A 27,073-nucleotide genomic window follows, 5' to 3' on the forward strand; every position below is an offset into this window, starting at 1 on the left:
GTTTTCTCTTCAGCTGTTCTGTTTTCCTCAGGGAAAAAATCTATTTTCCCCTCGCCCTGCGTTTTAGAGAAAGCGAGGAGTTAGAAATCTCTCTTTTTATGCAAGCCTTTCAGATTCCTGTATTCAATAAATAGGTGCTCTTCTCTTTGAAATCCATGATTTCTAGACTATTTATTGAAGTGGGATCATTTAGCCTGGCATGCCATATTAAATGATGCAGTGCTGTAGCTTTTGTTTCAGTTCTGCACTGCTGTGTAATGAAGATAATTTAGCATTGTTGACACAGTATATACTTGTGTTTGAGTTGTGTCAATAAAATATTTCCATGTGTAGCAAGATTCATTAAGAAAGGAATTTTAATAATGCATGGAGAAGGCAGGGGTTCTGCTAATGAACGGACTCCAAAGTAACCAAAACAGTAATTTAGCTGGGATCCATTTTAATGTATTTTTAAGTAGGCAAAAGGTGAAACAGTTGTTTGGAACTGTAGGAGGATCATATTAAATGGCCATAATAGCTTTGCACTAATATTGTAATTTAGTCATTATGAGGAGAATGGGATTTGGGTTCTGTGCTTTATTTCCTTACTTGACCAATATAACCTATGTGTCAAGTCTTAGTGGAATAATAAATAATTCCTTCTATGCCCTCATGTTGTGGAGAGTTTCCTGTGCTTGCACTAGCATTATTATTATTTTTATTATTTATTACCACTGACACTTAGAGGGGAATTGTTAATTCTTTGTCCTAATATGAATGGGGAAAAGAGGGAGAATATTAATTTAATGTAAAGTCTGTGTATTCTCTAATGAGGCTTATGCATCTCATCCCCTTTAGTGCTTTTGAGTAAATACTCTGTAATACTTGGAAGTATAGCCCAGGGAGGACTTTAATTGTGAAGTGCAATTTTCAGCTGAAGTTTGTTTTTCTCTCCCACCAAGAGGCAGAAAAGTCCCTGGTGGAAGTGGTGCTGAGGTAGGTTTTAGAAGGACTGAATAAATTGAAGGGATGGAGCAGTACTAGCTAGGCCTCCCTGACAACTTAAGTCAAACTTGCTTCGCCACATACCTTGTTTCTCAGTCATCAGCATCAACTGAAAACTTGGGGAGAACTGGTCCTAGTTGTATAGCAGGGGTTTTTGTATGGAAATATTCACTGAAAGCTGTTACACTTCTTTCTCTCTTTAGTCTCCTAGGGTATTAATTATTGTGGTAAGGATTTATCAGTGGTTGTCTGCAGGAGTTTCAAAAGATCATCTTAGTGCCTCCTACCACAGCATAGGATCTCACTGATGAGTTTTATGGCTGTCACCGTCAGGTCACCCATCCTACCAGGATGGAAAATAGTTGGAAGGTCTAGATCAGTCATCTGTCCAACATACATAGGTGACTCTTCATTCAAGTCAGAAAAGCCACATTGTCTTATGCGTTATGTATTTGCAAAGTCCAGGTGTGGACATTCCCTCCCTGCCTATATGCAGGTTTTCACATCTAAATCCTTGAGTTTTAGTCCAGTTTTGCTGCATATTTGTGTGTTTCTGTAGCATGAGACCTTGATCTAATGAGATTGTAGCTTTGCTTGGATAGGTACTCCTGTAATACATATCTGCGCAAGGCACAGGGAGTCTTACTCTTGCCTGAGTTAATGTTGTACAAGTAATTAATTTAACATGTTCATAATTAAAGTCAATTAAAGTGATTTTTGGTAATAAATTGTCTAATTATAAAAGTTCGTAAACATCTCAGCTTAGATACTGGCCTAATATTATTTCTTGTCTTCCTTACTGTGTTACTGGCAAGGAAATGGCAAAGCAAACCACCGTTCCTATTCTTGGTGAACCCTGGGCTGCTTTTCCTGCACCCTTTGCGCTTGCCTTACCTAGCAGCTCGATGCAGCAAAGTTTAAAGATCTTATATGGGCCCAAGATATTTTGCACTTCAGCTTCTGTGGTGCTTCTGCTCCTGTTTTCCCTCTAGACTTCCTTTTATTATCTCTTTGCAAGGAAGTGTGTGGTTGGTTGGTTACTTGCCTGGGGTGATGGATCATGTGTAAGAGGGTCTAACGTTGTGCTAACATGTGGGATGCTTACTCCATTCAGGCCACGGAAGAAATGAGGTTCCTCAACTCCAATTTCCAGGATGCACTAAGGACGTATAAAAATATTTCAGTGGGAAGTTATTTACCATTTTGATTGAAAACTCATCTGTAGGAAGCATATGCTTCTCATAGAATTTTTTATTTTAGTGAGGACATGATTTTCAGTGGTTAAATAAATGATGAGGAATTTTTAAACCCATATCATTTAGCATAATGAACTATAGTCCTTTTAGAGCTCTGTGTGGGCCAAGAGAGGAGAAATGGCTGGGAAGAAAAGGTGAGAAAATAAAATGGAAAAGAACATTGGGAATGAGGAGAAAATTGATAGGCAAATCAGGAAGAAAGACCTTTTAGGAGAGAGAGGGAATTGAGGCTTTGATGTTCTCCCATATTAGAATAAAATAAAGTTTGTCTCTGTATCAGTAAGTGATTAAAAGAACAAAACAAAGAGAAACAAAGGTTGCCCCTTCAGTAATTTTAAAGCAATGTAATTTGAAGTGCAGGAATCCTTAGCAAAAGTAATTTTAATAATTTCTTTCATAAATAAATGTGCACTTTAATATTGTAAATATAAACTATTAAAAATGCTTTGGAAATCTTAGCTTTCCACAAAATCTGAAGAATTCTGTTTTCATGGGCAGTAATGCTTTCTTAGTGTTATTTTGTATTTGAAATTTAGATTTTAGAAACTGACAAATGCATGCCACCAGATTTTATTCGTATGCTGAAAATATAGTAACATACACATTTTTAAGTTAAAAATAGTCCTGAATTTATTGTCACTTAGTGTTTTTTTTTTTTACAGGCTAGGGAAGCAAGTTGGCATGGAATATGAATAGTACTTTTTCAAGCTGCTCAGTCCTGAGAATTAAGTTAGTTAGGGATGTGGAAAACAAGTGTTCTTCTGTCTCATGGCCAAGGGTGGCAGAGGCCCCAGGTCATCCAGGCAGAGTTCGGCCGGAATTCTTTTCACCAAGCCAAGTGTTGCACGTCATATCAACAAACTGCTTTATACTGGGGGAGAGGGACAAGATTTTTTTAATTTTAACTTTAAAAATAATCTCCAAGATCCCTACAGGATTGTGTGCCATGTTTGCCATTGCATTTCTTCTGCTTTTACTCCCATGCCTTATGTTTCCTTTCTGTTTCTCCTATTGATTATTGTGAAATACATGACAGCAAAGGTATTTCCACCAGACTTCTGACCTCATCATATCTAAATAAAGTGCCAAGCGTGAAAAGCTTATCTCTCTGCAAAGGAGTAACAAGCTGTCACTGAAAGTACAAGATTGTCATCTAGATGAGTTTGAAATTGAGGGAAACAGAAATAAACTTTTCTCCATTGTTGTTTGTGTTATAGTGTAGGGCACGAATGGATTAAAAAACCCTCTGAGACAAGAATTTGTAGATCTTTCATATTTTGCCTGAGGGTTCTGTTCTGACCTGCAGTTAAAAGAAATAAAATACAATACAATACCTTGAAAGACTGATGAATCTTTAGGCCCTGTGAGGACAAATCTTGTGTTCTTCAGTGATATATTGCTTTGGAGGTTCTCAACTAAGGAGAGATTTGATAAGCCTGCAAATATTTTAGATGAGTTATGACTACTCATGGCTAGCATGAAATCTGAATCCTGAGTGAAGACGTTGACCTTGGACAGTGGTCCACTAAAACCTGAGCTCTCTGACGTTCTACAGATCTTCTGAAAATAGTTCGCTCTTGTTTGGCAGATGATCCGTGTTTAGCTAGTATTTCTGTACTACAGATTCAGGCAGATAGGGACAGCGTATGGTCCATGTTTATAACAGTAGACTTACATGGTGATTGTACTCTATTTATTGTGGCTATATCCCTCATCCTGGGAGATACACCGAGGGTAGTTGCTTCACTGAGGTCAATATAGAATAGTAACTCATACTAGATTTTCTTGGCTTAGCACCTGCATTTGTCAAGATTTCAGAAGTGAAAAGGTTCGTCAAGAGAAATAACTGTCTATACATGACAGCTGTCAGCACTTGGACTGTGTCAGCAGTTTCAAGAAAATCATGCTTGGAAATGCAGTGAACAGAAAGCCTTAGTGCCTCTTCTGATGCACTGTTTTGCAGTTCGGGAGCACTCATGCCCCTGCTGTTTCCTTTTTTTATGTTTCTTCATCATATCCTACAAATATTAGTGAATCCATTTTGTGTTACTCATCTTGGGGTCTGTAGTCAGGAAAAAAATCCCCAGTTTATTCTCATGTTGGGAAATCTGGGAAATAAATTTGTAGCTGTGTATTTGGTACTGACTTGAGAGATGAAGAGTGTGAAACGGCATCTTCAGATCTGCTATAAGATCAGCGCTGCTGGCTTGAGGAATTCGTACACACAGAAGACTCATTATTCTGTCTGTCTTTAGGGCTGCTCACACAAATGCTCTCTGAGAGCACTACTCTTTTGGGTATACCTGTGGTTGCTTGTGGACATTTTTGTCTCTGCCTGAAAGCACCTGTCCTCTCTCTTTGTATGAGCAAAGCTTGATTCTTTCCCCTTATAAATGTAAAATCAAAGTCAGTCTGCAAGATTGTACTATCTCAGCTAGAGATCTATGAACCGTGTCAAATATTTGCTGTTGGACGGGTTTGACTGGACACCTGCATTTTCAATGGCTTTAACAGAGCATGGACTTACTGCTCTGTAATGTTTAAACCTGAATAAATAAATAAGTTTATCTAGCAAAGAAGAAGAGAACACAGGAAGGAATTCCTGAGTCGTCAAAGACAACCCTATAAAGTAACGACTTCTGCAACACAGCAAAGTGTTAGAGAAAATTGTCTCAAAATAATAAGAGGCACTTGATTTTAAATTAAAATATATTCATATTTCAGTGAGAATGACTGCACATACCTTCCGTCTTAAGCTAAGACCAAGGCAACTCTTGATTTATGTTTACATACAAAGCGTAGGACCTCTTGGGGTAATCTGCATTTGGATGGCCTCTTGTACAGAGAGAGTTCCTCTGCCTCCTTCCCCACACAGAAAAAATTATTCTTTTTAATGGTTCTTCTGTGGTGGCAAAGACCAAAGCGAACTGGCCTTCTCCTCATCCGGCCTCCTCCTCTGCCCTCCGCAGCAGGCAGGGAGGCACAGGTGGGTGAGGGCAGAGTGGATGTTCAGAGCATGGGACTCAGCATGGCTCTTCGTGTCCTCCTGGAGGTCCCTCTGCTGGAAGGATGCTGGATACTAGAGGGGTATGGGAGCGGGGTGCGATACTGAAGGGCAAGAGGTGCACAGTCCTTCTTACTACCTGATGAGAACTTTCTGATCCTCCTTGAAAGTAGCACCTCCTAGCCCCCTGCCTTTCAAAAAACCTCAATTTTTCTGTCATTCCCTTTCAACCCACTGAGATTTTGTTACAGCCGCTTTCAGGATGGATGCTTTGCCATTGCTGGGAAAGACTGTGCTTGTGCTGTTGAGAAACCATGAGTCAGCTTGCTCAAGGGAAGGAGGAGGAGGCGAGGAATCTCCTTTTATGATGAGTCTTCCCACACTTCCTGCTGTTTCTGTTTTGGGCACCCTGGTTCAGAAGCTGTGGGCTGTCTTCTGCCCGCCTTCTGAGTGTATGAAAACTGTTCCTTCCCTAGGAGGATGCTGGGATCACCTACTTGTCCTGATACTAGGTGTCAGTATCCCACGCCTTTCCCCATCTAGAACAAAAGGGATGATGTATTGTCTCCACTTGAAGTGTTGTGTAGTAGGGGGGCACTGGGACAGGAGAAAGCCCTTGCCAAGCTCTGTAGAGTCTGAGAGTCCAGCAGCGTTGCAGAGGTTTTCTGAGGCACTCCTCAGTGTTGTTTAGTGGAGGTGTTTAGTCTAATCCTATGGGATAAATATATTCTTATTCAATTCACAGGGACCCTGGTCCTAACATATAACTAAAGCGTGACCGGACTCGCAACATTAACAATGAAGAAGTTTTTTGCAAATAACACACCATCCATTTGAGCAGTTTATGCAATAAAATCCCCACTTCTGCCTCTGTGTTTGGAAGGTCAGATTGTGAGGGGTGACCCATAACAGTGCTGAAATGATTTGAATGTAATATGCATCTGGATAAAAATGATGACAAAAGAGGTAACAAAACAGTGCTGTTCAGTTCACTTGCTGGAAACATCTTGCAGTGCTTCATTTCTATTTCATGCTGGAGTTTAGAGATGCTACAATAGTGACAAGAGGAAAAAAATAGAATTGCTTCAGCTCTGTTCTCCCACCCACGGATGTTCTTTAGTGTGGAAAATGAGTCATCAAGAAAAGATATTTTTACTTTGCAACAGACATTAGAGAAACATTGATCTTCAGACAAACTGTGTGTCAATTGATTTACCAGTCAAAAGGTCTGATCCTGCTCGCATGCTTTACACAGATCTTATTTTCTTTGGTACCACCGAGTAGTCACGGCAAGAGGTGACCAACGTGACCTGCCCAGAATTCACAAGCAGCTCTGACGTGGCTCCCACTTTGACAGTTGTGTGACATGGCTGATGTGAGGGCTGTGCCAAGCTGCTTGGGCTACCCGAGTCTGTATTTGGAAGAATCTGGGGCAGACACTCAGCAGAGATCGAGTGTCCCAAGCCCTTCTTCAAGCACTGCACCAGCCCAGCCCACAGTGGCATGGTGGCTCTGCCAGGACAGGGCTCACTCACTGGGTTGGCCTCGGCTTTTTTGGATGTGGCCAGGAACATTAGTTGCTTTTGCAGGTTGAGTCTTTGACATAGCACAGCTTTGCAAGCAGTTTTTGAGAAGTTTCCTGTCACAGGTGAAAAGTAAATTAGAACTGATTTGTGAGCTGGCCTCTTCGTTTCAGAAGATTATCAGCTGGGATCGGGGGAGGCTGCTGTTTACCATGTAAGAATTTGGCTGCTAATGTACTTTTATATTTTGTATCTTATTTTGGAGTATAAGGCTTCGATATAATGGCTAATAAACATAGGCCTTTCATGTGTAGTTTTCAAAGCATTTTGCAGAAGGGGAAGAGGAAGCATGAGGTTCAAAGCCATGTAAAGGAGTTCATCGGTTGCCAGGTGCACAGCTCGTACCTCATCCTCATTTGTTTCCGCTGGACCATGCTTTTATCAGTCTCAGCTGTTCAAAGGTGCTGATGGCTCAGCTGAATGTAAAGCTGCAAACCGACAATCACAAACGAGTATTTATCACCCCAAAGTTGTTTTCTGGCAAGCCAATGTGACTCTTGAGTTAATATTTTTCCCCAGTAGAAGTGTAGATCATTTATTACAGTTTCTACATCATTATTAAACCTTTTATTAGATTTGTTAGTATTTACTCTCAGATACCAACTATGCACAGGTAGAACATCTGGAAAGCTTTCTGTATTGTTCCACCATAACTGATCTTTGGAAGTTTGTGAGCTGTGAGGATTATAGTTAGGATATCCTTAACTGTACTTTGGTAGGTACATACTTCTTCCTATCTGGATATCAAATGAGGAGTTAACAATTATTTGTGCAAGTCCAGCACAAAGACTGTATCTGCCAAGAGTTGCCAACCCCGGTAGCCTGCCAGAGATGAGGCTGCCACAGCTCCATGTCCCCAAGTCCAGCTGGTAGCAAGGTTGAGCATGTATTCCCAGTAGACACAATATGCACATAGATATAGATACAGATATAGATGATTAGATATAGATATAGACATAGATATAGATTAGATATAGATATAGATATAGGTGGTATAGATATAGATAGATATATATCTCCTCCAGCTTCCTATCCTGCTCACCAGCTGGTCCAGCCTGGTACTCATGAGAGGCCAGCCTACACTTAGCCAGGGCAGGGCACAGCCAGACAAGCATACTGAGATGTCAACACAGGACCAGCCCTTTTTATTACCTTGTCCCTCTGTTCCCCTTGCTTGTTCCCCCTCAGACCACCTTTGCCCACCTTTGGTCCTTCCCATCATGTGTCTTGGGCAGTTCCCAGGAGCTCTTGCTGGGAATCATAAAGTGTCCCATGCCCCTGGCAGTAACCCCTCAGATGCTGCAGGGAGCCCCTCCCACTGACTCCCCGTGTTGGTCTCAGCCCCAGCCCATGGAGCCGGTAACTTCCCTGGAGCTCCCTTGCTCGGACCAGTTCCTTACTGGCTGGTGTGACTGCGTGTGGAGATGACCACCTAAGCTGGAGTGGAGCTTCACTCAGCAACTGGAGTGAAGTGCCGAGTGCCCCTGTTTCCATTACAGCTGCTCAATGCTTCCCACTGTCAGCTCCAGAGAGCCGTGTGCTGGCACCCGTGGCTTTAGCTGTAGACCTTGTTGTCACAGGCACCCATCATGTGTGAAAGCTGTGGAGATCTCTCTCAGCTGCCGAGTCGTACTGACTCATCAGGCCGTTTCTGGATGGTTTTATCTGTCTATTAATAAACCGGCTTGCATTACTTTCATTTGTGCCTAGGCAGAGCTGAACTCCTTCAACCCTTGTGTCTGTTTATTTAAATTAAGTATGATTTGAGTGCAAACTGATTTGGGCAAATTACCATTTTTTCTCCTTATTTTTTCTATATGGCTAGATCTCTTAATGGTTCATAAAGCGGGCCGTTCACTTGCATATCTCGTACTGGATGCTCACATACTGAAGCCTCTCATTGCCTGATCCTCTATGAAGCTTTGTAGCCTCACAAAAGCAGTGTTTCCCTATGGAAATGGATGTCGGGGCTCCTGTTGGTTTTAGGAGCAGTTTGGTTTAGAAATGTAATTGCTAAGCATTGCTAGTTCACGTCACCCTCCACATCCTTTCTGTCCCACACTCTCTGGGTTAAAGCATACCCTTTCCTTGCCCCTCTCTTCCCCTGCCCTCTCCTGTAGAAGAGGGGCTGGCATGCTGTTTCCAGTTCTTCCTTAGGGAAAAGAGGTTCATTTGTGCCTGTGGATTTGAAAGAAGAGGGTGTAAAAGGAAAGGCAAACGCAAACAACCTTTGACTTGGAATTCTGTTTTTCTGAGGGTGTAAGATCCACCGAGGTCACTGGGGCGTTGCGTGACCCTGGAAAGAAGAATAGACTCCTAAACTGAGTAGTTTACATGCTTAGGCCTCTAGTTGTCTGAAGGAGCTGTATCCTTTTTGGTTTCTTTTTCAGATTTAGATTTAGACTGTAGTTTCTGCTTACACAAATACTTCGATGAGAACAAATATAGCTCACTGGAAATACATTGTGTAAGCTGTTGATGCCTATGTTTGCCTACTTTATTAGGCACATTTACAGTACGCCGCTGCATTTCCATTTCTCTCCTGATCTAATAAAGCAAATATAGTACATCAAATGAAATTAGCTTCATTTCACACTTCACAGTAGTGGATCCAGTGTCCTGCAGGATCTGTAGTTTATTTTTGAAACAAATCAAACAAACAAAATGTTATTTCTCTGTAATTTCATTTCCTTCTAATTAGCATTTTGGGAGGCAAGTGGTTTTGATGTTAGAAAGATGTAGTATGCATTATGCTGATGTTCATTAGGTTAGAATGACATGGTGAATTCACAGAAGGTGAGGGACAACAAACTGTTTTAAGAGATTAAATTTGAATTATCATAATTTCTCATTGAAGCTAGGATTCATTAGTGAAGTATATCATACAAGAGCAGTTTTCTTTCTCATATATCAATGTGATCTGTATTGCAAAGAATGTTTTTAAAAAAAAAACAAAGACAATCTATAAACAGAGGTCTTGTTTGTCTGTAAATTAAAGTCACTTAGCTGGCTTTGTATGACTTTTCTTTGCTTACCAGTTCTCTGTTGCATTGCTGTATCTATGAGCTCTGTATTGGCTTTGCCACTCTTGTAACGATTATGGTGATGATAGGATCGGTCCTTTTGCTAGGACTGTGCAAAGGTGCTGGTGCTCAGTAAAGTCCTATATGAAAACATTGTCCGGATCATAAGAGGTGTAGCTATATATCTCTTATTCCCAGTGGAATTACCAGCCTGTTCCCATTGCCTCTCATACTGCTTACAGGACATAATGTTTGTAAAATTTTTAAGCTTTTTAAAAAATCAAACCGATCACTACTCATCTCATTCTATTTGTAGACAGTTCAGCAAATGTGAGGTCAGTTAAAATCCCCTTGCTCTGGGACACAGTGGCAATTGAATGGTCAACTGCTGTGACTATGTTTGGTGGAAGTTCGGTAAAAAATGTATAGTGGGTGTTCCAAAAGTAAAACTCAAAATCTGTATTTTATGGAAAATGCATAGCAGGTGCCTTCATGTAAGCCTTTCTACTTTGTTGGTTCAAAAAGGGAAGTGGCAGGGTTTTGCAGTTTGCAGAGGAGCAAAGCTGTGTTGTCCATACTAGTTGGAATTTCTTTGCACAACATATTCACGGTTGGATATACCTACCTATATTAGGCAGGCAGTAGATGTAACATTTTTCTTATATATACCTGATGACTTGAAAAAATGTGGCAAAAACTTAATCAACTCTAAACCTTTTATTGGGATTGAAAATACCCGTATTTGGCAGGAGAATGTGAAACACTCATATACAACAATAGTTTTGCCAGCATTGAAGAACTTCATATGAGAAAGGTGGTCTTCCAGGTGGTGCCTGTGATAGAAAAGAGCTCATTATCTACCGCTGACTATGTGTGAGCTGAAACAGTTCCGTGTCATTCTTGGATATCTGTTTCCTACCCATAAAACAGGAGTGCTATCAATGGCTTTCCCACCAAGCACTTTTCATGGTGTTTCCACAAGTGCTGAGGCTCAGAGAGAATGCAGTCGAGAACAAGAGCAATAGGTATGTCCTCGGATGGTCCACTAACTAGAGAAGGTGGGGAACGGGGAGTGGGGGAAGAGAGGCTTATTGCTGTTTCCTTCAACTCAACCAGAGTTTTGCTGCTGAGTAACACAGGAGGTGAAGTAGTCTGTGCTAAGCTGTTGTGTGGTGGTGGTTTTTTGGTTGTTTGTTTGTTTTTTTAAAAAAAAGCTTGAAATTTGATTGCTTACATCACTAACTATGTTCTCGTTAAATGTTATTAACTAAAGCTGCTTGATCTGATTGAGTCATTTAGGTTAAATTTAGGTTAGATTTTCCTTTGAGCATGCAGGGCCCTATCCTGCAAAGTGTTAAGCATCCTCTGCTCCCACAGCCTTCTCAGCTAGGAGCTGAGGACACAGCATGTCCCAGGAGGTGGCCGGGTCCTCGCAAGGCCAGATCACACACAGTCTAGCATAATTTAAAAATACGATGAAGCCTTTCAAATGTGTTTTGATTAATACATCATGGACTCTCCCACAGTAATAACTTCTGTGCCTTAATATATCACTGTAACTACTTCGTTAAGCAGTAAAATCTTGCTATATTTTTCAGGCCCTCTGCTATATGTGTCCTGGTGTGAAAGGAGACGGCTATTTTTCCTTTTAATTTCTCTGGTGCAAATAAGTGATACGGCTTTACTGTTCCATTTCACCCCAGGCAGTAATTTCGAACAGTTATCCCACTTCTCTTGGGCTTAATGATGCTATCAGGTGATGGAAAGTGAGTGACCTTTCAAAACGGAGTGAACTATAATCACTCTGCCGCCGGGCTCCTGGCTTTCTGTTTGGGAGCAGCAGCCTCTGCAGTAGCCCCGTGGCACCTGCGGGGGCTGCGAAAGGAAGGGGGGTGTTTATTGATCGAGGTGCTCGCATGACTCACATCGCTGCTGCCTCTGATGATAAACAACTGTGAGAGCAGGTGAGCAGTGTCACCCGTATCTGCTGGTAAGTTTTTTTTAGGGGAGTTTTTTGGAGAAGATTAAAATGCTGTGTACCTACCCACTTGGGGCAGTATTTGTGAATTCTTCTCCCTCAAGAAGAACCTGAGCCCCCAACCCTCAAATGAGAAAAATAATCTTCCCAAGTGTTCATATTTATGTTATTTTGACTCTGCCTACTATTTGCGGTTCAGCTGCCCAGTGTTGTGTTATATTTTATGTGTCCCAACATGCCTGAGAAGAGAGTTTGGTAAAACTGGCCCAGATTTTAACATGTAGATGGCTGAATCAGAGTTTTTAATCTCTATATTTAGGTTCCTCAGTACAATGGCCTCAGTAAACAGGGTGACAAGCACTTGCAGCTGCATTACTGCTTCCATTGATGCTTTCTCTGCAGTCTGGGGCACTGCTGGCTTCAAGTCACTGCAAATGCATGTGGTGTCAGTGAGACATCAAGAAGGGAGGAGTTATTCTCTGGTGTTTGATCCTTTTTTCCTTCATTCTATAGCTTAATGGTCTTTGTTCTCTTTATACCATCTCACTTTTTGTTCGTCTTCATAGCTCTGTCTTTATTAAAGGCTCTGAGGAGATCTTCAGATTAAGAGCTCTATATTAGTGAAAGACTTAGTGGTTTTAACCTCACATTAGCAGAAGACTGAAGTTTTCTGGCCGTGTTTACTACCATTCTTTAGACTTACTGGAAATACTGAGTAATAGAATGTTGGATTACAAAACTTACCACTTTCTAGTTGTTTCCCATCTTCAGGATGCTTTCCAAATTTTGGTGATCATTTTAATGGCTGAGTGTGCTAAACTGTACAGAGCATGGAGTAAGGAAGAGATGAAGGGAGTACATCATCTCTGACATTTTTTCCATTGCAGTTTTGCTGGTGACTGAGACAAGGGTAAACCTTCACTTAAGTCACTGAGAGTTTTGCCTATTGAATTTCATGGGGCCAGGATTTCATTTTGTATTTTGAGAAGTATGTACCTGTTGAGAAGTATGTACCTCAGCATGAGTCTTACTTTACCAGTTTCTCAAGGATATTTACATGCTGGCCTCAGAAAAGTTGCTTGGGTAGTGGGCTCCCTTTTAAGATATACCTAAATTTTTCTAGAAATCCATGATAAAATGGACGTTTTTATACCTTTTTGAGTGTAATGAATTGTCTAAAATGGTAGATATGTACTGATGCGTTTTTCAAGGGAATATAAAGAGTTTAGGTGTCTAACTGCCATTTCTGCACAATTATTGTTACCTAATTATTTGTAAACTCTGGACTATAAGGCCTTATTTTTCAAAACTGCTGGTGGTTCCTGCTGATTTCTGTTGGAGATGTAGAGGTTCAGCACACATGAAAGGTAGATCAGTGTCTAGAAAGCTTTGTAGTTAGTGATTCCCTTTTGAAAATGCGTGCATTTTTTCTTGCTGGGAGGCATATAGCAAGTCACTGTAACACAGCTGGGAATAGAACTACATCTGCCTTTGCAAGCATACAGGGGCTTCCTAAGCCAGTGCTTCATCTGACATGTAATTAGTTTTTTGAGAAGACAGGGATCTAATTAAGACTACTGGAGGGATTTTTTTAATTGTATCTCTACAAATTAAAATCATATTCAGAATCTAACTACATGTTGGGGTAGGGTACTAAAATTATCTTTTGTTGTTTATTCTATATTTTTTGTAGGATTTTCTGGAGGGATGTCTGCCAGACTATATTCTAGTTATTTAGGTATAGTATGAAATTAATATTCCATGAGCAGTAATGCATCTAGAAGCATTCTTCGGCCAAGAACATTTAGAAATTTATTTAGAAATGTATTTAGAAATTGTTCCTTATTAGATGGGCTGCCTAAACGCAAAAAAAAATAAATAGTGCAGTATGCCTTCTATTGCATTCTGTCATGAAGAAAAAAAATCAGTGTGTGTGATATTCAGGAACAGCTAAAATTCATGAGAAGTTGGTGGAAGAACTGTTTCAGATCTTATCCAATGCTGGCACTTCAAATAAATAAAAAGTGCTTGAACTGAAATTCCCTGCTGCTATTATTCTGCACACTACTGAAATATAGTACAGGGGTATGCTTTGAATTTTTTTCCATGAGTCACACTGAGAGTCATCAGTGTCATATTCAACCTACAACTTTGTTCTCCAAGTTACTAAGTGAGAAAGGCAAGTAAAGTTTTCCTCATTCATAACTCATTGAAATTAGCAATGGGAAACATATTTGTTAGTAACATTGCCAATGCAAAATTTTTACTTTAATTTTACTTAAGCTCCTTTTTCACCCTGACTTTACATGGCCATGTGATTAGCCTTCTAACCTTTCCCTGGGAGACTAATTCACTGTTTCATGGGTTTCTCCATTTCTGATTTTAAGCCAAGTTATAATTTTTCCTCAAATTTCACCTGAATATGTCTTGCCGATTTCCCCTGGGCCAGCATGTAAATATGATATCTATCTTCATGTATGCACTCTGGAAAGCATGTCTCAACAGTCATCACATTTCCTACCACACTTGCTCATTGATTTGCCATACTCTATATACCTAGCTGTCTAAACCCGTTTAAATTTTTTTGCTTGCCGTCCTGTTCTGCCAGATCGGTGATTGTTTCTTCTTCACTCCCCCCAATTTACTGGCATCTTTCTAATGCTAAGGACACCCAGGATGGAATGTTGTATTTGAACTGTAGCTGTGCCCTCAGGCTGAAACTGTCATATCTGGAAAGAAAGGAAAAAAAGGATCATCTTCTCTTGTTGTCATCTTATACCAAATTTTCCATTTTATTTGCTGTTCGTGAGTATGTGCTGTTCATGACTGTGGTGAAATAATAGACATGTTACAGGTGTCCCAGTGAGGCTCCAAGTGTGAGGGTTTGACCTGCTCTCGTGCTTCATGTTGTCCCTTGCGTCACTGTAGTTCTTGGGTCTTTGGGGCGGAGGAGGCAAAGCCCCACTGGCATTGCGGCTCGCACCTCCTTTCCTGTCTCTCCACACCGCCGAAAGTGGTGTGGTTTTGACCATCTTAGCATCATAGGACATCAGGATGAGCCAGCCCCTCAGGTCTGCAAGCAGTCCTTGCAGCTGTGGGGCACAGGAGCCGGGAAGAGGGATCGTCACCTTGGATTAAAATGTGTGCAGGGTATGGGTCCGCAGTGTATCATCACGTAGCAATTTTCAGAGGTGCTGGACACCACCATACTAACTTGACCAGGAGACTGTGTGTACCTGTAAGGAACAGATAAATAACTGGCTGTAGGTATGCCAGCGGTCCTGAATTACGTGAACGTGTTATATCAGCGTGAATAAACTGGGCTGGGCAATTCCATAGGTAACATCTGTTGAAAATCTTGCCCTGTGGGGTTTTGTTATGTTGAATGTGTGCAAAAATACGCACTTTTAGTTTAGGCTCTTCCTAAAAGCTATAGTCTGATGTTCAAATTCTATATTTGGAAGTTATGTATTGAGTTTGCACTGATGTTAGTGGAAGCTGTATGTATGGAACTTACGGAAAAAAATAGTTTTAGTTGATAAATACAGTATTTCAGGTATACCAAGAAGTACTGGGGACTTTACTGGGACGGAGGGGCAGGGGGGAGGGGGAAGGGAAAAATTTCAATTCTGTGAGATATATCAAAGAACTGAAGAGAAAGAGTATTTAAATTTGTTACTTTTTCCCTGCACAGCAGTGGCTGTCGCACACCTCATTAGATAAAAAAGCAAAATGCCAACTAATTAATGGATGCGTAGAGTGGTCTAAGAATGATGCCCAGAACTTTTCTCCATTGCTGAGCACTGCATGTAAAGGAAAGGAGCCGTTCCACTTGTTAGGGACACAATGAAGTTAAATTAATGTCTCCAGGGATTTATATGGGCTTTATTTTTTGTTTTAATGATTGAAAAGGTGCTGGAATTATCTGCTAGAATGATTGGGTAAAATGTCCTATGGCAAGATGCTCTCTTCTGTTGCTTGGATCAGTGTGACTGTTGGGTTTGCAGTTTGCCTTCTGGACCAGAAAAACCTTAGTGGCTTTAAGATAACTCTTAACTGGCTCCAAAAAGAGCATGTCGTGGTTGCTTCTGACAGCAGTGCTTCAAAATGAAAAGACAGAAGCTGAAGAGAGGAAAAACTTTCTTCCATTAAAAAAAAAAAAGAAAGAAAAAAAAAGAAACTGTAGAAAACCCACAGTGGGAGAAGATGGGCCCAGCCCTGGAAATAAGGTGCCCAAAGGCTGTGGTCATATCTGCTGCTCTGGCTGCATCTGAGCTGGGTCAAGAGGTTACTGTCCTGAGTTTGCTTTGCAGTCTGTGTCCTGGGGAAGACTGAAACTGGATGAAGAGCTAATGGGTAGGATGGAAGGAGAATTCAAACCAGTGGGACCAGTGGAGAGAAGGAAGAACACAGAAGAGAGGTTTAAGGAGTATCCATGTTGAGGGGAGGTAACTGGACCTGGTCAGGCAGGGTGACTGCAAGAAAAGGCAGCTTTTGTAGTTCTGGGTGAAATGGCCTGATTCTGGTGTAGTCTGATTGTGGACAACCTGGCTTTGCACACATAGCCATATTTTGATCTAACTCTTTCTAGAATCACACACAGCATGCACTTTTTTTCCCCGCAAGTGTCCTTGATTTGCTTATATCATAAGTGCTATTTTTATTTTTAGGAGTGCCCATGTGTTTGTTGGAGTGATGATTAATCCTGTAGACCTTGGTGCATTTACTAGAAGTTGCCGTGCCTTTTTCATTGGATGCTTTGCAAAAGGGAAATGATTGAGCTGCAGTCTTCTGTATCCCCTTTATTTGAATAACATGCTAAATCAAGCGGGGCTTTATGAATAACATTCACTATTTGATTCAGATGCACTTTGCTTGCGTGAAAGGACCAGTAGAGCAATTATTCTTAGTGACAAATGCAAACATATAATAACTTTGACTCAGCGGCCTCTGTTCCTCCAAGTTATGTCAAGAAATGAAAGCAGTGCCATTTTTGACTCATTGACACCGCTCATCTCTCTTTGGAATAGTTCTAATTTGTCATCAATAGATGTGCCTGGGACTTTTCATATGTCATCACACACGCACATTCTCCAACATCCAGAGGAAAAGATTACTCAGAGTCACTTGTTACTCTGTTCTGTGTAATTGCTGGTGCACCAGGGGGAGTTTTGATGTATAGTGAAAGGGGCATGTGCACGAATTTCAATTCTTTGCAAGCACCTGGATCTATCCAGCAGCAAAAAATAGCTGTGACTGATGCTGGGTCATCAGTTATTGGATCACAAGGGATACGGAAACTCATTGAACTAATGTGTTTCAGGAGGAGATTTAAGGTGGCCTGTATACCTGAAAACAAATTGCTGAGAAGCAGACACACACATTCAGAACATTTTAAAGGATACTTCAAGAGCTGTTTAGAAATCCATGAATCGTGCTTTATTCAGGAATCCATAAAATAGCACGGATGTGAAATGGTTCACAGTCCAGTTGTACAGCAAGCTGCAAATATTAAAAAAAAAAAGTATTCACCAAAATTTTCACCCTTTGGAACACATTTTGAAATTTTTAGCAAAGCAGTTAAGTACTTGTTTCTAGAAATACCAGGAGTGTGTTAGGGGCCAGAAGTTTTGTATTTTCTATGCAACTTGTCTGTAATCTTCTTTGTCAAGTACTAAAGTCTCCATTGGACTTCAGTGGGATTTAATTCAAGTTGTAAATTCTGTAACAGAAAACAAAATAAATTTTAATACTATTTAATATTATTCATGCTGCCCTTGATCAACAGTCAACTTTTTCCATGGCTGTACTATGGAAACTTAGGTCCACCTTGGTTTAATTTTTGTCTCATTTTGGAGACTTCTCTATTCCAGAAGATAAGAAGTTTGTTTTTCAGTAATTGCTATTTTATTTAATGACATCAGTTTTTATTTCATTGCTTAAAAAAAAAACACAAATCCTGTGCTTCAATGATTGTTTCACTGTGTGAAAGAGAAAAAATGTGTATGTTTACTTGAATTTTAAAAAGCCTTATGCAAAGTTTTACTTTCAGAACCATGTCATGTGATGTGCTATCTTCCGTATTTCTAACTCATGTGATTCTAATTACTGTTTGTCTGTCTGTCTGTTTGGAGATGCACGTCACTTTGTGGTTGTGTTTTACGCAACTGAAACTTTTTTCAGTTCCATTTATGCTTTTGTCACGTTACAGGGGCTGTATTGTAAAGGTATCAGGAATGAATGGAATGCTGATTTGTATTTGCTAATAGTATTTACCTCACTCATTAATGTGATGTGCAATACAATAAAATGTGTGTTATATCATTATAAATGTACATTTATAAATATATTTTAAAAGTCTCCATATTTTTTACTAAAGACTTCGTGAATGCTAGCAATAGGTGATTACAAAATTTACCTGGTAAGAGAATTCAGAATGCTGATGTAGTTTATGTATATTTCTGAATATAAGCTGCAGTGGAGCACTTCCATCAGCTGATGTGTGCTGGGTGGGATGGAATCTTTCAAATGCTCCAGTGTGGAAGAGCAAGATTATTTTTCCTGCAGTGTAACTGCATTGTTTTTTAAGAGCTCCACTGAAAGGTAATGAAGTATTTCATAGCACAGTAATCATACATACCAAGTGATGAAGTATTTTGCTAACTCACTTGTTCATAAATTGTCAAAAACCCTAATATTTATCGTTCACTCATGGATGTGGCAGTTTAATACCAAAAGAAGAGTTTGCATTAAGTTTCTTTGTCCTAGCTGTAAGTAACATAGTAGTAATTTTTGCTTATTTTGCATTGCTTTTATAGTTTTGGGGTTTTTTTCTGTTCTCAACATAGAACAAAATGGTTGTCTCCAGGCTGTGACTTTGGAAGGCTTGTCTTTTGGTGGTGTCCATTAAGCAGAAGAGATCTTTTTTGGCATAAAAAATTGCTGCTTATGGCTGCTGGGTCCCTTTTGCTGTTATTTGCATACATATCATCTTTTTACAAATTGGAAGAAAGACTTGACATTGAAGCCTTTTGCAATGTGTTTAACTATTAGTTTTGAATTGTAATTCTCTTCAGAGAATTTCCTAATTCAAATAAGGTCAACTACCAAAAAAAAAAGATTAATGGATTTTTTTTTCTTGTTAAGTATTCCAATTTTTTGTGTAAATAGTCTACCTAGTTTTGCAGCTGGCCAATACCTAAATGCCTTCATCTCCTACCAATTCTCAAGACACTTGATCAAAGGTCAGATATTTCAGGAATGCAATATGAAAATTTTGTTTGAATGGAATCCCACAGGACACCTTCTGAAAATCATCATTTCCACCCTGTATTTGTGATATAATTTATTGCAAAGCTACAAGGTTTCAAAGTGGTTCTCTGGCCAGTTACTAGAAAGAGAGTGGCCTGTGTTCATTGTAGAATCTTTTTGGAACCAATTTTCTTTCATTTGAGGAAGAAGGCTGGGCAGAAGTAAAATAGTATGAAGGGTCTGGATTCAGGATCAAATGGTGGTCTTGTTGAAGCAGAAGAGGAGGCTGAAGGCTGTGAAAGCAATAGGAATCCATTGAAGAATTTGGAAGCATTTTCAAAGATAGGGAAACAAGGGAGTGAAGATGGGAATAGGAATATTTTCTGTATAATAAGTGGACATTCATGAAATGTTGTTTTACTGTGGCATGTTTTGTGTAGATACTGAAGATGAGTAGTAATTTTGGGAGTTGATAGCTAGAAATTGGTAAAAGAATACAATTTCGGTTGCATCTGTTCAGTTGGACTTTTTTGCTTCTTACTGCCTCACCTAGAAGCGAGTAAAATCATCAGGTCCGTATCATGCTTTGGTTTTAGAAATATTACAGAGGTCATTAAAAAGGCCCTTTGGCCCAAATTTTTCTCCGGTATAATTTTATTTTTCTTATCAAGGTTTCACTAATCTTTTCTTCAGCTCACCAACTTAATCAGAAGTTGACCCTGGCATATAATCAATACCACAGTAGCATTTAATATTACATATTTGTCCATAGCTTACTTTGCTGAGTTGTAGTATTCTTCTTCTGGTATAAAGTTTCGTGCATCCTATTAACTTATTGCTTTACTTCATTGATGAGCTAGATCTGGGATTTTGGGTATCGTAAACAAAAATTAATCTCTTCTGAATTCTGTAGGTCCAGGTGTGTTAAGATTAAGAAAGTCCTATGTAGCTATGTAGCTTTTCTTGTTATAGATTGGCATTAGACTACCATAATATTCCATGTGACAAAAAATCTTGTTTCCTTTCTACAGCAAGTTTGCAAGCTACAACATTAGCACATGGAGCTCTGGCTCTAGTAGAGACAGCTAAAACTGGAATAGAAACTAAATCACAATTTCCACACTTAATAAGGCAGTAAGTCAGCTGTTGCCGTGGGATAGAGCTGGCTGAACTGTCATAACTGTTCCATAGGCATAAATCTTAGACTTGTGCCAGATGCTTCACGCTGTTCCTGCTGTGCAAAACAGCTGGAAATTCAGCTTAAAGGATTTCTTTCCTAGAGAGAAACTACAGGTAGCATAGAGTTGAGATAACGTGAATTTGATGGGAAGATACGTCATATTCTCCAGCTCCAGCGTCACTGTTGTGGCTTCAGGGTGCAACGTCTGATCCTGGGGTTTGTACCATGATAGGTAAAAACTGCAGTTCAAGGCACAGGAGACAGTCTTACAAATTGATGTAAAGAGGTGAAGCTGGTTCTTTTCATTTTTATGAATGTGCTTTGTCACAGGTCACAGTAATTTTTGCTTTGCTGCCTTTTTCTGTTTTCACGGATTTTTAGGTTGCCCCAGAGCTTCAATTTTTGGGGTAATATTTTGCATGGTGGTATAATCAGTTTGGACTCTGGACTCCTTTTTAACTAGCTTTAAGAAATTACAGTAATGGCAAATGCAGGTGAATCTGCTTGTTCTGTATCAAATTGGAACAGATTCATCTGAAAAATAGCAATTCTGTGGTGGATTGATGAATCAGTTCTCGAATGCAGATGGACCTTTGCAGGATGATCTTTCTGAAGAAGGAACAGATAATGGTTAAATCACATTAGAAAATGCTTGCAAGGAGTCCCCTGTGAGTAGAATTGTTACTGAACTAAGGCTGTGGATCTACACGTTGGTATTATTTCAAGCAATAAAGAGTTTACATTAAAAACTCATAAGCAGTGAAACATGACAGTTCTCACTAATTTCTCATATGGTGCTTTAGTGTTTGTTAAATAACAAAAATATCACTAGGCCATTTCTGTTATGAAGCTTGTTCTGAGCTTAAGGGTCAAGAAACATATGTACTTGCGGGATGCCTTCTGCGGAGGGTCTAAGCTGAATAAAACAGAAATAACACCATCATTGAGGCCTTGTTTACACCCGAGAGTTTAACTATGTCCATGTAGCTTAAGCAATATAACTGAATGAGCAAGGACGATGGTTGGCTGGTTAGAATGTGTTTATGGGAATGGAAATAAATTATAGTGCTATAAGCTGTATTTATAGCAATGTAACTGCAATGGGGTCGAACAGAGGAGCTGCATTGCCAGAAGGAAAAATCACATCCCTCCCTGGAATAATCATGCTGTACTTCTATGTGGGGACCAGGCCTAAATTAATTCCAGTTGCATTTCTGAGTACTTAAATGAGAGTGGTGCTTCAGTAAAGGCTTTCTTTGGCTCTGAGAGGATTTAACGCTGAGAGGCGTTGAACATCTGCATCTTCACTGAAGTCTATGCTGTTTAAGGTGCTATAAGCCATCGCACTCCTCTGTTTCTGTCTTGGCTCTAAATCTCATTGAAGTCAGTGGGAAAATGCTTGGGTGGCTGCAGGACAGGAGCCTCCTAAGAGACCTTTGTTACCCTGGTATATCTTGTTTTCTGACAAATCAGGTGCACAATCTGTAGGAAGCAGTTTATCCTGAGTGCAGAAAAATGTGCCAAAGTGTGAGCCAATGTGACAATCACAGGGCCAAGCTGGGACACAAAACCAAGTTTTCTTCTGTTCAGTAACTTTATTTCCACTTTTTTCTTCCATAGCCTGCACGTAGCTAACATAGGATTACAAGCCCAAGCAAAGCACCACCACCTCTCTCTGGGGGCTCAAACAAACCATTTATTTTCCCTGATTGTGAGTTTAAATATGTGTGAGAGGAATGGGCTATCTAAAAGGCTGTTCACAAGAGCTTTCTCTGGCATAATACTTGACTAATAATTGTCAGGGTACACTGATCTGGGGACGCTGAAGAGAGATCCCAACATGTGCTGAAAATGTGAATTTAGATAGAAAGAAGACAATGAGACATTCCCTTTTTTGTGTGGGAGGAGGGGTGTGGAACTAATAATGTAAAGAGTTTCAGATGAAACACACCCAGCATAATAAACTAATAGTTGTGCTGAGTAGAGGACTAAACTAAGTTTGTTCAGTTCCTAAACTGAGTCAGTAGTGTTTCTAATAAAAACTACTGGTTTATTTTAATTGGAAGTAAATATCCCATTTTCAGGCATTTTCTTCTTTAATCGTTGGTCTACATCTCCTTTAAACCCTTTTCCTCTGAAGTGACAGCGCAGGCTCATCAGATTCCGTTACTATTTCCAACATACTACCATTTAATTTTCGTTTGGCAGACAGATTTTCTATTAATGCTTTTCAGATGGAGGTGACACCAGATTTTCGTGGCAAATTTTTTCCTATAAGGGGACTTTTTATTACTGGGATCATAGAATAATTTTTCTTTACATGATTTTTACCTTTCCTTTTTACTTATTTTTACTTTTCCTTTTTACGTTTTACCTTTCCTATTCATCTTAGTAGTGTGATCACTGCTGGATTCAGTGGGTGCTGGGTCAGACCCTGAATTTGCTTACAGTCATTACAGGATCTGATTTGAGACTATTTCTAACCTGCACCTTCATGAACATTTTCATTTCAGTTCCATCTCAGAAGACCCACAGCATATTTTTTTCTTACTAGTTTCCATTTAACGTCACCACAGCTGCTGCCGCCACGGATACCACATGATGAAGAAGAAGGAAGAGAAACATACTTTCGTAGGGTTTCTGTACATAGGCGCATAAAGTAATTATGTGGGGAGGTGACCTGTGCAGACTACCTGGTCCACCTCCCACTCAAAGCAGAAGTTAACTCCGGAGTCAAGTCCAGATTCAAAGTTAGATTAGGCTGCTAAGAGCCTTACACAGTTGAGTTTTGAGTATCTATGCTGATCGAAATTCTGTAACTTCTTCAGCCCATGTTCTCGATCTCAATATGAAGAACTTTTTTATTTTTATACATACATGGAATTTCCTTGCTTTGCTGCAGTTTTTAAATTGGATTAAGATGGTTTTTTAAATTAGAATATGGAGTAAGTTCTAGAAAGATTTTTCTTGTTTTGGAATAAAAGTCCACACTTGAAGATAATCCTATATAGCAGTAGTCAAATAAACCCATACACAGCAATTCTGGAGGCAGCAGAGATGTGCAAGCACCCAGTGTAAAACAGTAAGATCAAAGTACCTCTTTTGGTAGTAGAAGAAGTCATGGCTAGAAACACAGTTTTGGTAAGAACAGGCCTTAGTTAACTTCTTGTGTGTTTTTTGATGTTGGGTAGTTGGGTTTTTTTCACTCTCTACATATAACTGCACTGATATACAGCATGTCCTTATTTTGGAATATTTTGCTATTTAAAATAGTGATATTTTATGCAGTGACAGATTAATTAGATTTAAATACCCTAGTCTTAAGGGGAAACTCTCCAAGATGAGGGGATACAGATGTTGCCTATTCGAAATGTCTGAAAAATAATTAAAAGAGAAAAATCACAAAATGTTGAATTTACACAGTGATGGGATTTAATTCTGGCTTGACTGAGGCTATCAAGAGTCGTGTGGCTAAATCTGTTGTCAGCTGTAATAAACACTCTTTCTGCTTCAATTTATGTGAACATTTGCAGCTGTTGATGAAACAGGCATCTTTGCCTCTTAGTCAAACAATACATAAAATGAATTATGCTAGAATAGGTGATGTGCAAAAATAGGTGACAGAGCTGTGGGGTAATAGATTGCCTTACGGAAGAAAATGTGAAGGCTCTACTTTTTCTCATTGATTGCCTCCTCCAGTCATTGGATTGTGAAGGTGGAGCTTGTTTAATGGAAGTCCTTGGGAGAGACAAAGAAAAAAATCATGCATGGTTTTATTTTCTAAGTCTATATGGAAGTTGCATTCATGTAATTTAGAAAGACCCACTGAATCAATTTTCAGCGATGAACAATACATACCAAAATCTGTGAAGAAGGCTGTGCCATCCTGCCTTTGTCCGCTTAACTCACTACAACAAAGGCAGGATGGCTCAGTCCCCTTCATAAATTTTGGTATGTATTGTTCATTGCTGAAAATTGATTCAATGGATCTTTCTGTCTGCTTAACTCACTACAGACATGAACACACGCCATGTATTATTTAAATGTGTAAGTTGACACATGCAATTTATAGGATTTAGAAGTGGAAAGAACATGAATTATACAACAGAAGGCTTTCAGCATGCTGCGGTTGAATGTTTTTAATGCAAAATGAGGACACACATTAACCTTAAAAACAATCAAAAGGAGTTGGTGTGTAGTTAGATAACTGAGCCCATCATGCCCATTTGTCCTGTTCTCAGCAGTGAATTTAGAGGAGATCTCTCTGGGTGGTAGGGAAAGCACATGTGGGCTGAGCTGGAGGACCAGGACGGTGTGTTTGCATGACTGTTTTCTGATGAAATAGATTCAGGTAATCCACGCAGTGAAGCTACCCTTTAGTGTGACTGTGGCTCTTTAAAATTAGATTTGAGCTCAGCTTGCTGAAGAGGTACAGGTATCAAATAGGCTTGCCACAACTGTTATAAATACAGGGGTTCGATGAGAGGAGGAGCCCCAGCCATCCAGAGCTTCTGCTGATAGCCAGCAGGAACATACAGAAGTGCCCCAGCCAGTGAGAAAGGCTTCCTACTGAGTAATGAATCTAAAACCAGAAACCAGATGCAGGGAAAACTGGACTTTTCTAGTTTTGTGGTGTTCAAAGAGCAGTTTGTTTGTTTTTTTAAGCATAAGTACAGATATTGTGAAATGTTACTCTAAAGTGAATATAATGCAGTCTTGATATTCTTTTTAAGAAGGTTGAAATTGGGATGTGCCAGTTTAGCAAAGTAAGCTTTCAAAATGGGCATGACACTTTTTTCTTTTTTTTTTTTTAGCCGAGCACTTCAAAAGCCATCAAAATAGCTGTTACCTTCTGTCCCTGAAACTGTCAGGAACCTATAAATAAACATAAAATAATACAGGAGCAGGAAAAAAAATGTTACTCCAGCAGTTAATATTGTTGTTATTAATTCTGTTGGTTTTTTTCTTTTCTTTTTACAGTGTATCCTATTCAGTGCATGTCTCTGAGGATTACCCAGGTACAGTGCACCATTCTTGTCCATGACACATGTATGCATGTTACCACAATTTGCTGTATTCAGATGAGAATCTCTGAAAGGGTGTTGATGTCTTCCAGGTGCATCCTTGTGCTAATCATTTTCCATTAGTTAGATTATTTTCACAGTCATTTTTCCTTTTCAGGCGACATTTATCAGCTGGGTCAGGGTGAGAAAACCTAGTTCACAAGTTTACAGAGATGGGAGCTTGTGATGCTTTCCGTGTCCGGGGCCAGCGGTCTTAGGAGTGTGAAAGCACCCGATTCCTCTTTGGCATGTGGTAGATAAAGCTTGATCTTTCAAGAGGCTGAGCGGTCTGGCGTGGGGCCAGCAAAACACTTCTGCGCTAGACCTTATGAGACTACTCACGTTCTTCAAGCGAAGCCTGTGGACTGCTCATTGATGCTTCTCAGGGTCAGTTGGAGCCAAGGGTTTGTGTATAGCCATGTCTCCGGTAACGTCAGCTTGCAGAGCTGTTTCCAGCTGCTCACTCATGCCTCCCCTTCACGCTCTGAGCTGGCCTGGCAAAAGCACTGGTGTAACTGAGTGGCCAGTCTGGATGAGGGGAATTATTCATATGAAAGTCAACCAGGCAAGAGCTAAAACAAGTTTTCAGCTAGTTTATTTCCCCAATTTCCTTCACAAAGAGACCACACAGGTACTTCAGGTGGCACAGAGGTTAGCAGAAGCAGGAGAGGGAAGCGAGGATAAGGGTGGACAGGCTCTGTGCGTGTAAAGGTACATGGTAGTACTGTTGGATTGTATCACATTCTGTATTTCGGACCTGGGAGTATTTAATAGCGTAAGTACCATAAATGATATGAAACCCTCTGGCCTTTTTTGATCTTTATCCTTAATATCTTTGTAATATTTCTAAAAGAAATATTTCCTGTTTCTTTTAGAATCTCTAAAGAAGTGAGGCTTTGATCTTCTTCACCGATAAGCAGTAGACTATGTCTGTTCAAAACACCAGAGTGTTTGAAGCAGATATAGAGGGAAATCAGCATCATCAGCAGTGATGCTAAATGCAATGGATTATGTGAAAAAATACTAACAACCTTTATGAGAGATATTTTTTATACCAGTAAAAACTGGAGGGAAAACTGCTACTAATAATAATCTATCCAACATGTAGTAAAGGGAAAAATTGAGATTCATAAGATACATGGTCATACCAGTGATAAATTACTTTACTGATTACAGCATTGACCTGACAATGAATGGAGGACAAATAGTTGAAAAAAATTTGCATCATATTTTATTAACAGTTTCTTTCATTAAACATCAGTAATGGTTTTTCTCATTTCAGAGATTATGAAGGCAAAAAATTTATTTATTATGAAGGCACAAATCTTGATCTCTGGGAACCCCTAACTAAATGGCAAACTGGAGCACTGAACCAGCAGTTACTCCCACGGCACATGAGATCTCATCTCCTGGCAAAATTCAGTCTGACAGATCTCAAACTTCCCTTACGGATGCTATTTGCAGCATGCCATGGTGGCCTACATGCCTGAGTGGCTTTGGTGGCTCTAAAACCTAATGAATATTCTCTGCCATCACTCCCTGTATTTTAAAGCCAGACAGAATTTGAACATTTTACACTGTAGCTAACTTGGTGAGGGGGGCGTAAACCAGCTGCACATATTTACTGATCAAGGCTTTGGAAGAGCTGATTTCATTCATATCTCAAGCTTTTGCAGGATCTATGTTTGCTTTGTGATGAAGAGGTGTTTAGTGTGTTAGGAATTATAATGACTCTTTGCCATTTTACAGCT

General features: G+C 39.8%; 1 protein-coding gene across 2 annotated transcripts in view; it reads left to right on the forward strand.

Annotated features, from left to right (window-relative positions):
* Positions 1–27,073, forward strand: part of PARP8 (poly(ADP-ribose) polymerase family member 8) — a 113,551-nt gene that overhangs the window by 27,939 nt on the left and 58,539 nt on the right. For both annotated transcript variants that reach the window (XM_074165841.1, XM_074165840.1), the window contains exon 3: positions 25,240–25,277. In XM_074165841.1, coding sequence (XP_074021942.1) covers positions 25,240–25,277 — 38 coding nt within the window. The remainder of the gene's footprint in view (positions 1–25,239; positions 25,278–27,073) is intronic.

This window comes from Numenius arquata, chromosome Z (genome assembly GCF_964106895.1).
Source record: "Numenius arquata chromosome Z, bNumArq3.hap1.1, whole genome shotgun sequence".
Lineage (NCBI taxonomy): Eukaryota > Metazoa > Chordata > Aves > Charadriiformes > Scolopacidae > Numenius > Numenius arquata.